The sequence below is a fragment of the Pygocentrus nattereri genome, chromosome 19 (assembly GCF_015220715.1).
Source record: "Pygocentrus nattereri isolate fPygNat1 chromosome 19, fPygNat1.pri, whole genome shotgun sequence".
In the NCBI taxonomy this organism is placed as follows: Eukaryota; Metazoa; Chordata; class Actinopteri; order Characiformes; family Serrasalmidae; genus Pygocentrus; species Pygocentrus nattereri.
Genome location: NC_051229.1, coordinates 10,248,560 through 10,261,150, shown reverse-complemented (window position 1 = coordinate 10,261,150; position 12,591 = coordinate 10,248,560). Strand labels below are relative to the sequence as shown.

Here is a 12,591-nt window from a genome sequence, read left to right as displayed (position 1 = left end):
CTATCAGCCACTCCGTCTAAACATTACGCTTCTCTTCTCTCAATGGTTAAATAAATTTCTAATTCCCAACACTGTCTCTCATCTAGCCGAGGACCGTACAGGCCCCAGAGGTTCCAACCTCACTACAGCTTGTAATGGGACTTCACTAGCCAGCAGCAAAAGTAAAATAGAACTTAACAAATCTTTATTCCACGCACTCTTTATTCTCTTTCACGTAACTTAATCATCCATCTACCTTCTTCTACTTCTCCCACACAGCAATATAGCTTTTTCTTATAGCTTTAAAAGACAGTACTGGCTCATATTCTAGTTACAGGTAACTAGAATATTACAGGTACGCACACATCAAAACAAAATCACAGACATTTTTAACTCTTTATCATGCAGTGCTTTTTCTTTTTCTCTCACTAGCATGCTTTTATTAATCTCAAATGCGCGGTTAAAATTCAGACTATTTCATTCTCACGCGCAGTCTGTAAATAAAATTAAAAAAAGATATAAACTGCCTGCCTAGTTCAATCACTATATGTTTTATTCTCACAACATAAAACTACTTGATTTATCCACCCAGTTTTTTCTAAATATTCCTGCTTTTTATAATATTTTTAAAATTATTTATCATTTTCCTTCCTTCCCATACGGCTGTAAAAATTATTTTACTTAAAACCATGAGCATAAATCAGCTCTTTTAAATCTTATGAAAAATGTCACCATACAACTCTTATAATTTATTCTTATCGAAAGACAACCATACAATTTCTTTAAATTATTTAATTTATCACATTGCGACCACACAACTCAGTGAGGAAAAAAAAGTCTGATCCCACCTTTTTAAAACAGATCAGGTGCCGGCTTACTGTCTGTCAGTGTGCACTTGGGGGCAGAGCCCCTCTCTCACTGAGTTAGTGGTGGCTTGAATTGGTGCTGTGTCTGATCGCCTCGCAGTTTCCTCATCCCTGTTACGGCGGCTATCAAATGTTGGGACTCAGAGCGCCTCGCCCTCCTACCCCAAGTCCCGGACGATGCGGATGAAGCGTGTTATTACCAATTAATTTTAAGTTAAGTTTTAGTGCTAATTTATTCTGTTCTCTAATGCAAAAATGGTAATTAAAATCAAAGGATTCTTCCAAAATGTAAAAAAGATAACAGTCAAAAAGATTCAAAAGCATTCTCGCAGAAGGTTAAAGAAAAATGAAAAACCAAATTCAGCTGATGGTTCTGTTGAGGAAGGACAAGGCCCTCTTCATTTATTAAGTTTCAGGTGACAAGTCAGCTCCCGGATCGCCAATATGCAAAGATTCAGTGCATTACATCAGTTTTTATAATGTTTTTCGAATATGGTCAGTGCTCCTCCCCAGGGTGCTGTCTTCACTCTTCCTCTCCAACCATCCTGAGGTTTCCATTGGCTGTCATTATATTTGCTATGTTAAATTTACTTTTTGACACCTCTATGCTTTGTCCGACAAGGAACATTTTTACGACTGGCTTTCTCAACTCTGAGCTGGGCGTCTTCTTAATTCCTTAAGAGTTACGACCCATTCCTGCTCACTGCTTATCTGTTTCCTCACTAAAGCTAGCTCGCTTTTTAATAAAAAGGCAGTATCTCTCATCTCTCAAGGCTTTCTAGCGCTGCAAGAATGCCTGGTACAGAAACCTCTCACCTAGAAGCATTAGGCCTAACTATCCTACCTAAGGCTGCCTGGGCCTTTGTTACAATGACTCTATACTCTATTTTAATAATTTCTAAATTAATAATTGCTGCAAACCATTTATTAATGATGACTTAATGATATATTTCATCAGTAAATTTCTTCCTGTATATTTCAGGATACATTTCAGTTCTACAAATTTTTAAATGTCTAAATGACCTTTAAGCTTCGGCTAGCTTCACAGAATGTGTGTCTGTTTATGTCCAGCCTGTTATCTGCAGATACTGACCTTCTGCAAATACCTTCTGTAAAGACCAGAAAACATGGAGAGGCCTTTTGGGTTATTATGCTTCTAAATGGTGGAACTCGGTTCTACCTTTTATCAGACACGTTGTAAGTAAGCGTTGTGCTTACTTTTAAGAAGCATCTAAAAACGTATCTCTTTAATTTACCTTCTAATTCAAACTCTATAGCTCTTGGTATTTATCTGTTTAGTTTGATCTGTGTCATTTTCTTATATGATTTTAAATTAATGCTTATAATTTCCTCTATTACTGTTAAGATTTTTCTGTAAAGCTCTTTGAGCTGTAACTGGCATGAGAAGTACCATATGAATAAAGATTCTTCTTTTTTTCTTTTTCATCTTCTCCTTATTATTTGTACAGAGGTGTATGTTGGAATTTTAGAGAGACATCAAGACAACGTCTTTTCCTGGATGGTCCATGACTATTTTAACAAGACAGTGCAAGGCCTCATTCTGCATGCTATACAACAGCACATGCTTGACTGGCCTGCCTGCAGTCCAGATCTGTCTCCTATTGAAAATGTATGGCACATCACAAAGAAGAGAATCAGACAGTGATGTTCACGGATGGAAAGGCGATGTAACACAGCAGTAAACATGCCTCTCTCCCAGCTTCTTGTATTACAAGCATCAGCTAAATTTGTTAATATTTACAAAATACAATTATGTTAGTCACTGAAAAAATTGGAAAGCCACTCCCAGGCCAACTTGGATATATTGTCCCTTTAACGGGTCCTAAGGCGACCTCAGGGTCTTGTCCCATTAGGCCGTGCCTGGTACACCTCCACTGGGAGGCGTCCAGGGGGCATCCAGATTAGATGTTTGAACCACCTCTCAATGGAGCAGTAGCGGCTCTACTCTGAGCTCCTCACCCTGTCAAGTAGAGTGTAGCCTGCCACCCTGCGAAGAAAGCTCATTCTGCTGCTTGTACTCGCAATGTCATTCTTTTGATCATTACCCACAGCTCATTACCATAGGTGAGGGTCAGCATGTAGACCGACTGGTAAACAGAGCTTTGCTTCATGGCTCAGCTCCCATTTCACCACTACAGTCTGGCACAGTGACTGCATTACTGCTGCCTCCTGTCCCAGCCTGCAGCCAATCTCACGATCCCTCTTCCTATCACTCGTGAACAAGATCCCAAGATATTTCAACTCTTCCACCTGACGGAGGTCCTTTTCCCTTATCTGGAGTTGGCATGCCATCCTATTACGTGCTGTCACCCAAATGTTTACTTGTCAATGTTTAATGGTTTTAAAATTTAATCAGAATCTTATTTTTACTTTTTTTGTTTTCATTTAATAATAATACGAAAAAGATTGAGGTAATTCCCGTCCAGTTGACCTTTAGGTGGTGATTCTGAATAGCGTTTTAAAATGAAAGGAACCGAGAATAACCTCACCACTTCTTCCAGTTACAAATCAAAGTTTGACATAAGCCATATTTGAGCTGGATTAGTTTTACATGGGGTTGTGCTGTAATCTGACTGATTACTGATGAGATCCATGATTTTAATTCAGTACGAACCTGCAATGTGTAATGGAGCGAGGTAACGGACGGATGTGTGGAGGTAAGCGACTTTTATTGAGGGCAAATCCAAAATCAGGTTCGTAACGGTCCAGGGTCATTGAGCCAATACGGAGAGATTGGAGTTCAGCCATGACAAATAACAGACTCAAACCAATGCAGACCTTCAAACAGCACAAACAATGACCAGTGAAAACAAAGGGCAAACACAGGGCTTAAATACACAGGGATAACAAGGGACAGGTGAAAACAATCAGGGGCGGAGTTACAAAACAAAAACGCACATGGACAGTTCTGGGAGGGGCCAATCGTGACACAATCTTCATAGTTTTTACAAGTCTGCTAAATAATAAATCTGGAGTTAATTACCTACAATACTTTTCTGAACTCAGAGCTCCTCAGTAATATGAGTCCCATTTGACTCAACAGCTCAGTAATTTAAATATAAAAATAGGCTAACAGAAAACCTCAATTTTTCCACTACAGTTGTGTGTATTCCCTTGTTTATGTTCTGATTATGCACCATCATTTAGAACTGCCATTGACATTGGATGTCACACCCTGAAAAGAAATGTAAAGTCTCTTACCTCGTCCAGTGTTGTGTTTTTTTTGTGCCATATTTAATTTTTTTTATTATTAAAAACATTTTATTTGGTCTCAGCCACTCCTGGTTTCAGCCTTGACTACTAAAAGTTTGGGTCTTCATTTAAACCGTGTTCTAGTCTTTGTCTTGACTCCTTTTGATAGTCATTTTTTAATCTTGGTGCATTTGATCTTTTTCAAACTTATTAATGCTGAACAAAACCAAAAATACTGTGAACCGCTGTATATCTGGAAAATGTGTTCAAGAATTGTGATGTTGTACTTTTGCTATATCACTCACCCTGAGTGATAATATTAGGTCAGTTAAATTACTTTATTTTAGGTAGCCAGTGAAATGACCTTATATTAGGTCATTTAACTGGCTAACAGGCTTTTGTGAGAGAACATAGCATTTTTTTTCTATAGCAAACTCATGTAAATGTGGCTTATTAAAGTTAAATTACCTTGTACATTTTAATTCTGCTCTAAAATGTACTTAAGACCTGTAAAGATAAGTTGTGATGTTCGTTTTCCCTGGATATAGATTCTGGATGTAAATACCATCCTTTGATCAGAATATCTTGAAGGAGGACTGAAAGGATTTCTTTCATTGAATCTCAGTGAACTGTTACACTCAAACAGACAAACACAAAACATCTCCCACAATTTTTTTAAATTTAAGCTCAAAAGGCACAATCTCTTTTGTGCAAGGTAAATTAGTCTGACTTTATTTGAATCATATTACCCCCTGTATATTGATCCTGGTGTTTTGATTAATATCTAAGTTGAACTTGTCCTCCTAAAGCTATCAGTCTTCTGATAAGCTCAGGACAGTAAACATTTCTATTGACACACTGTATATACACCTGGATCTGTAACATGCTTCCAGTTCCTTGTTTGATGATTCAGACCTGTGTTGAGTGAAATTAGATGTGTTAAGTGGTGTTGTTAGACATGCCAGTGTGGATAATTGTGGCGACTTCTGATGATAGATTCTGAGATTTGATTTGAAACTGACGCTTGCTAGCTAGACACTGGGATTGCCTGTGTCTCGTATATACATGACTAACTTTACATTAAACACACTTATCGTTCTCCATCATCCTCTTCTTGCGCAAATGGAAAACCTTTCCATTTTTCTCTCGCCAGCTCAGGGTGGTGTCATTACCTGCTCCTTGTTTTCTCAACTTTTTCTCGATCTATAAAAGGAAAAACATTATCACATATGGCACCAAACATAATTTTATGTTTATCCACTGCCTCCTCTACTTTTACACCAACCATCTCAATGTCCACCTTCACTACATCCATAAACGTTCTCTGAGGTCTACCTCTTCTCCTTCTACCCGGCAGCTCCATCTCCAACATTCTTTGACCAATATATCCACTATTCCTCCTCAACACATGTCCAAACCATCTCAACCTGGCCTCTCTGGCTTTATCGCCAAACTGCTCTACCTTCACTGTCACCTCTGATCTGCTCATTTCTACTCTTGTCCATCCTTGTCACTCCCAACGAAAATCTCAGCATCTTCATCTCCGCCACCTCCAGCTCAGCCTCCTGTCTTTTAGACAGAGCCACAGTCTCCAAACCATACATCATAGCAGGACGCATTACTGTCTTGTAAACCTTCCCTTTCACTATTGCTGCTATCCTTCTGTCACACATCAGCCCTGACACCCGTCTCCACCCACTCCATCCTGCCTGCACCCTCTCCTTCACCTCTTTTCTACACTGTCCATTGCTCTGGATGGTTGACCCAAGATATTTGAAGTCATCCACCTTTATGACCTCTACTCCTTGCATCTTCACCTTTCCACCTGCCTCCCTCTCATTCACACACATGTATTCCGTCTTGTCTCTACTGACCTTCATTCCTCTTCCTGTCCAGTGCAAACCTCTCCACCTCTCCAGATTCTCTTCCACCTGCTCTCTACTCTCACCACAGATTACAATGTCATCTACAAACATCATGGTCCATGGAGCCTCCTGCCTGAACTCATCTGTCAACCTTTCCATCACCATTGCAAACAAAAAGGGGCTCAAAGCTGATCCCTGATGTAACCCTCCCTTCACCTTGAAACCATTTGTCACTCCAACTGCACACCTCACCACTGTCTCACTATCCTCATACATGTCCTGCACCACCCTAACATACTTTTCAGCTACACCTGACAAAGACACAATGTAGCTCCTTCGGACCTTCTCTGTACTTCTCTACCAACACTCTCAACGCAAAAATTGCATCTGTGGTACTCTTTCTAGGCATGAAACCAAACTGCTGCTCACTGATCTGAACCTCTCACCTTAGCCTTGCTTCAACAACTCTTTCCCATACCTTCATGGTGTGGCTCATTAACTTTATACCTCTGTAGTAACTGCAGCTCTGCACATCTCCCTTGTTCTTAAAAATAGGGACCAGTACACTGCTTCTCCACTCATCAGGCATCCTCTCACTCTCCAGGATTTTGTTAAACAACCTGGTTAAAAAGTCCATTGCCTTCTCTCCTAAACATCTCCATACCTCAACAGGTATGTCATCTGGACCAACTACCACCCTATGCTGCCTTGTTACACTTTCCCCTGGTACCACTTTACAATCTCCAATCTCCTTTAGGTGGCATCTCCTGCTAAGGATATAATCCACCTGTGTGCACCTCCCTCCACTCTTGTATGTCACCCTGTGTTCTTCCCTCTTCTGAAAATATGTGTAAACCACAGCCATTTCCATTCTCTTTACAAAATCTACAACCACCTGACCTTCCGCATTGACCTTCCAGCACCTCTTCATCCCCTCTGTTCCCTTCACCAACATGTCCATTGAAGTCTGCACCAATCACTAATCTCTCCTCTCTAGGTACACCCATCTACCACTTCATCCATCTTACTCCAAAATTCCTCTTCCTCCTCTAACTGACAACCAACCTGTGGTGCATATGAACTGACCACATTAAAAATCACACCATCAACCTCCAAATTCAGGCTCATGATCCTGTCTTACACTCTCTTTACATCCAGAACACTTTTCCCAAGCTGTTCCTTTAGGATTATCCCTACTCCATTTCTCTTCCTCTCTACACCATGATAGAACAGTTTGAATCCACCTCCAATGTTCCTGGCCTTGCCTCCTTTCCATCTGGTCTCCTGGACACACAGAATCATGTCTGCAACTCTCTGCCTTTACCAGTCATTGTCCCTATGTTCAGAGTCCCTACTCTAACCTCCACACTCCTGCCTTTCCTTCTCTCTCGCTGCCTTCTAACCTGCTTTCCTCCTCTCCTCTTTGATGGTCTTCGACCTACAGTAGTCCAATTTCCACCGGAACCCTGCTGGTCAACAGCACCGGAGGCGGTTGTTGTTAACCCGGGCCTCGACCGATCTAGTATGGCAATCATATTTGTGATCCGCATGATAGTTTTACGCCGGATGCCCTTCCTCACGCAACCCTCACCTTTTATCCGGGCTTGGGACCGGCACCAGAAGTATACAAAGTACACCCCTAATGGCTGGTTTGTGTAGCTTTCAAGAAGCAATTATTGAAAAAAAAAAAATAGACAAAAAAGGAGAAAACTACATCAGAACACTGGACACCTTGGATATGGATCAAGTTTATATAAACTACTGATGTCTGATTGGGATTACTTGGACTGTGAGAATTCTAAGACTGAGTTTTGGAGGTTAAAAATATCCCTGCAGATTTCTTTGAAAAACTAAAAGTAAGTTCTGAAAAGAATGGAAACTGTGCATTGAATGTATTTAATATCCAACAAAAATATAGAATTTATACTGAAAGAATTTAACTGCATGCAAATTAAATATTAATTAAATAATTAAATGAAGCATGATCATTAATTTTTACAAAGTACTGTAGTTGGTATCATGGCTGAATAAGAACTCTGGTTTAAGCCAATTTTTCTCGCTGCAACTGAATCCTTTTACTGTCACTTTGGAAGAGCATGCTTCACACTGACCTTTGTAACACATGAAAGGCAGCTTTGTATCGCACAGTGTTTCATGCCGTTGTCAGTTCCATGTAAATATTCATGTTTGCATATTATATAATTTATTCTATAACACCTGACAGTCAAACTGTAGCCTACTGCAGCCCAAGCCACATACACACTTAACACACACTTAACTATGGGATATTTTGGTCAAGTTCTCAGTCAAAGGGCACAGTCAGACTTGCATTTCCCAGTAAAGTTTTGCAAGCATAATTACATTGATTTCAATGGAATTAACCACAATGAGCAATTTTGCATTAAATACTTCTGGGATGAATGTATTTTGTGTTTAAAATCTCAGTTCAGTGCAAATACTATTGTTCTTTGCTGAACTATGGAGCACAATAGAGGGAATTTGCAAAAAAGACATTCATTTTTCCCATAGAGAACAGCCTTCACTTGGATGCTAATGGTGAAGTTTAAAGTACTGATGCATCCTTAGATATGAGCGTGCAGACACAGATAAGAGGGCTATAAGTGCATGACATCACAGGTTTCACTGACCAGACTCAGAATGGCTGTCTTCATAGCAGGGTCATTCAGATCCTTCTGCCCATTAGAGGTCATTATCAGTTTCACTATTCGATGTCTAGGTGCTGGAGAAATAGAAGAGATGACAAAATACAATAACTAATGCCCACTGAGGAAAACACAAAAAGGATAAAAACATGAATTGTGTGGAGCTGATGTGGCGGAATGATGCTGTGTTGAGCTACAGAAAATTACATACTATTAAAAAAGGATTTTAAATGCTAGTTTTAGGACAAAATGCCCTTCTAAATGCAATGTGACTGATGCTGGATAAAATTGATGCCAGCTGTGAACTGTCGAATATAACTGTGTTGAGCTTGTTTGAATCTGCATTGCAACAGCAAATGTGGCACATGTTAAATCTATTGGGACTGATGTCAATTTTTATTTTTAAAATGTATTTTAAAGTTAAAGCTAATGGGCTGATTTTGCTAGACTCCAGTCATTGTCACCATGTAAGAACATGTCAAACTGACCTTTATAACACATGAAAGGTAGATTTGTATTACACAGTGTGTCATCCCATTTTCCCTTCCATGTAGTCACCACAGCAACACAGTTTGCGTTGCCTGTGGGGCTCCAGGGCTGTCCTGCCTCCCAGAAGCGGAATGAGGTGCTTCGTCGGTCAGACCATTTCCATTTGTCTAAAAAGAGGCCGATCCATGCGTATTCCACACTGCCCAGAAGATCTGAAATGTTCTGATGTTCCTGCTCATTGTGAATGGTGGCCAGGTCAGTGTAGTACTGTCGGCAGTAATCCTGAGCATTTCTCCAATTGTCTTGTTTGCTAATGTGGATAAATTTTTTAGTCCATTCTAAAGACACACACACACACACATACACACATAGAAAAAGTTGCTATTGGCATTTATTTATTTTCATCACTTTTTTCATTTGCTTATTGTAATTTAAATAGCGTAACTCACCGCTGTAGCAAACAAAATGGAAAACATCTGTACATTCAGCATCAACCCATCCACTAAACTGATATTTCGCTGCACAAAGTCCATCTCTGTCTCCACCGTTTGGTTCTGAACTTTTCCAGTTCATGTATTGTGGGCTCTCTCCTGAAGACCAGCCCCAGCGTCTCGGGGGGGCCTTGTTTAGTCCTATCCACAAAGATCCTACATACATAGGATCTACTGCCGCCATCAGCTGCTTCATTTCCTCCATGTTGTCTACAGTAGCCAGGTCAGTATAGTTCTCTCTGCAGTAGCTCTGAGCCTCCAACCAAGTCTTACTCTCATTCACAAAGTAATATTGCCGAGAGAGAGCTGAGGCTGCACTACAGAGACCTGAGAGACATCAGCACAGCCATATGAGTCAGTTGTTTCAGATCTTCAAATTAAATTTCATACAAGGCAAACATGACCGGAGTAAACACAAAACACAGGATCATTTCATTTATAGAAGGAGTAGCTAACTCAAACTGGTCCTCTATGAAAAAGTACAAGCACCCTTACTTACTCAGTCAATCAATTAACCAATTTGTTGATAATTGAGATCAAGTAAACTGGACACACCCAGGCTTGATTACTGCAAGCCCTGCTGATTCCAAGCATCACTTAAATAGAACCTTTTTAGTGATGTGAACTAGGCTAAAATGTCTCAACACGCAGTACACTATGCCACAATCATAAGAAACTCTGGTAGAGATGAGAAAGAAAACTGCTGACGTGACATGGAAAGAGTTACTCCAGCAAACCATAGTAAGAGCCATTATCTCCAAAAAGAGAAAATTCCTCCTGTGATGGACTCATCCAGGGAGTCACAAAAGAACACAGACAAACATCTAAGGAAGTGCAGACCTTGGTCATCTCAGATAAGGTCAGCATTCATAATCCCACCATTAGAAAGAGACTGGAGCATTGTAAGGCAAAACCATTGCAAATTAAGAGAATTAAAATAGCATTCTGTGGAACGATGAGTTAAAGTAAAAGGTTTTGGAAGATGAGTGTCCAGTTATCTCCAGTATGGTATGGTGATGCTTCACAGCCTGGGTGAGTTACTACAATTAATGCTGCCATGAATTCTCTACTAGAAAATCCAGAAGGAGAATGTCCAGTCAGTCTGTGAGATGAAGCTCAAGTTCTTTTTTCACATAGGTGATATTTGTTCTTCAGTAAATGAAATGATAAATTTTCTGCTTGACTTATATTTTGTACTCATTCCATTTTACATAAATTTCCATTAAACACTTTCTCCCCCGACCCTGACGGAGAAGCGTCTTAGCAAACGGATGGATGGATGGAATTTCATTTTCCCATAATGCTTCTACCCGGCATCCTCAGAATTTTCAACTGATCCAGCAACAATTCCTTGTCTTGAAACATATCACAGAAGCAAAACAACAGCAACTACAAGTACAATAAATAAATAAAATATAATTGCCTAATAAGGGGGACCAAGATGGCTGTGCAGTGATGTCAGTATCTCCAGGCCACAGTCTTTAACTTTTGATCATAAAAGTAAAATCTACATATTTCTGAATACGACACGGTCATATCTAAAAGCTTGAGCTCCCCCTGGTCAAATTACATGGCTTTGATTTTCTAAATAAAAGTTAACACATCCTCTGCAGACAACATACATTTTAATGCACAATCATTATTTATCACAATAAATATTATCATTTGTTTGTTGAATTCTAACTAACATATTGGAGGAAAAACGTAAAATGAATACTGTACAAATTTGATATTTTACATTTCATGCTTAATATTTTGTAACTTGTACATTTAATGAATTATAGTCACACAATGTCTATGACTTGCTGCTAGAAGTCATTTGTAACTAGTGTATATAGTTTGTACACCAACAACATGCACTGTAAAACAGTATTTAAAATCTAGGTAAACCAACTACAGTTGTATTCAAAATTTTGAATATGGCCTATGCAAAAGTTACAGCACATTGATATAATTTAAAATATGAAATGTGCCATAACTGTTGCATAGGGCATATTTATTCAAAATTTGATGAATGTCATATTTAAGTATATTGAGTAAATTGATGGAGTGTGTTCAACATTTCTCATGTAACTGTTTTTTTCTTTTAATTAATTAATTAATTAATTAATTAATTAATTAATTAATTTATGAAGTCAGTGTTACAGATGACATCTTTCAAGTAGAAAACCATTTTTAAAACCAGTTTAACCTGTGTCTAGCCACTTAAAAATGTTTCAGTTTAAAACTATTTTACATTAATGTAATTCATTAGTGTGTGTTTGCTGGTAAAAACATCATATACTTGTCAGTAAAGTATGTATTCTGTAATGCTGGCTGAATGAACCAGACATTTGAACTTGAAGTGTAATCAAACCTGATATTGGGTGGAAACTACAAATACTGCCTGGAGGAAACGTCTGTCTATATATTTATTGCTTACAGTAATTATTGTTGAATTGATTTTTATTTATGTTTACCCTGATTTTGTTTTTTCCACACAAACACTTCAAATATAAAGTTGTCAGGTGGTCTCAGACTTTTGCACAGTTCTGTGTTTGTTCAGAAATCTATAGCTCACACATACCTGAGATCAGCAGTGCTAGAAATAATCTCTTGTCCATGTTTGAAACCCTGGTGGCTCTTCTGTCCCGTAGTGCTTTGTCTGTTCAGCAGTGCTTCAATGAACCTACAGGCTCATCTGTCATTCCTATGTAATTTGATTAGGAATCTGATTTGAATAGTTTATAGGCTGTTCTCATAGCATCATAGCTGATTTGTATTATTTTTGTATAGACCTCTTTTGTAAAGCCTCTTATTGTACATGAGGTTTTTTCAAGTGTTAGAATTCTTTCTGTGAGGAAGTTACTTCTCAGACTTTGACACAAAACAAACCAGAACAGAACTTCTACCTGTAATAATCTTGCAATGAACCCAACATTCATGGAGGCCTGATGTATTTTTAGACATGGCAGACAAGGCAGGATAAACCCTGGACAGGTTGCCAGTCCATCGCAGAGCAGATAGACAAACATATACATGCACT

The 12,591-nt window shown here is 39.0% G+C and overlaps 1 protein-coding gene across 1 annotated transcript; it reads right to left on the bottom strand.

Annotated features, from left to right (window-relative positions):
• Positions 1 to 4,686: 4,686 nt before the first annotated feature.
• Positions 4,687 to 12,206, bottom strand: LOC108413630 (C-type mannose receptor 2-like). Its single transcript, XM_037531221.1, has 5 exons — positions 12,133 to 12,206; positions 9,525 to 9,893; positions 9,075 to 9,413; positions 8,572 to 8,663; positions 4,687 to 5,261 (listed from the first exon to the last, which is right to left on the bottom strand). The coding sequence occupies exons 1-5, from the start codon at positions 12,167 to 12,169 to the stop codon at positions 5,139 to 5,141; spliced, it is 960 nt and encodes a 319-aa protein (XP_037387118.1). The 5' UTR covers positions 12,170 to 12,206; the 3' UTR covers positions 4,687 to 5,138.
• Positions 12,207 to 12,591: the final 385 nt, after the last annotated feature.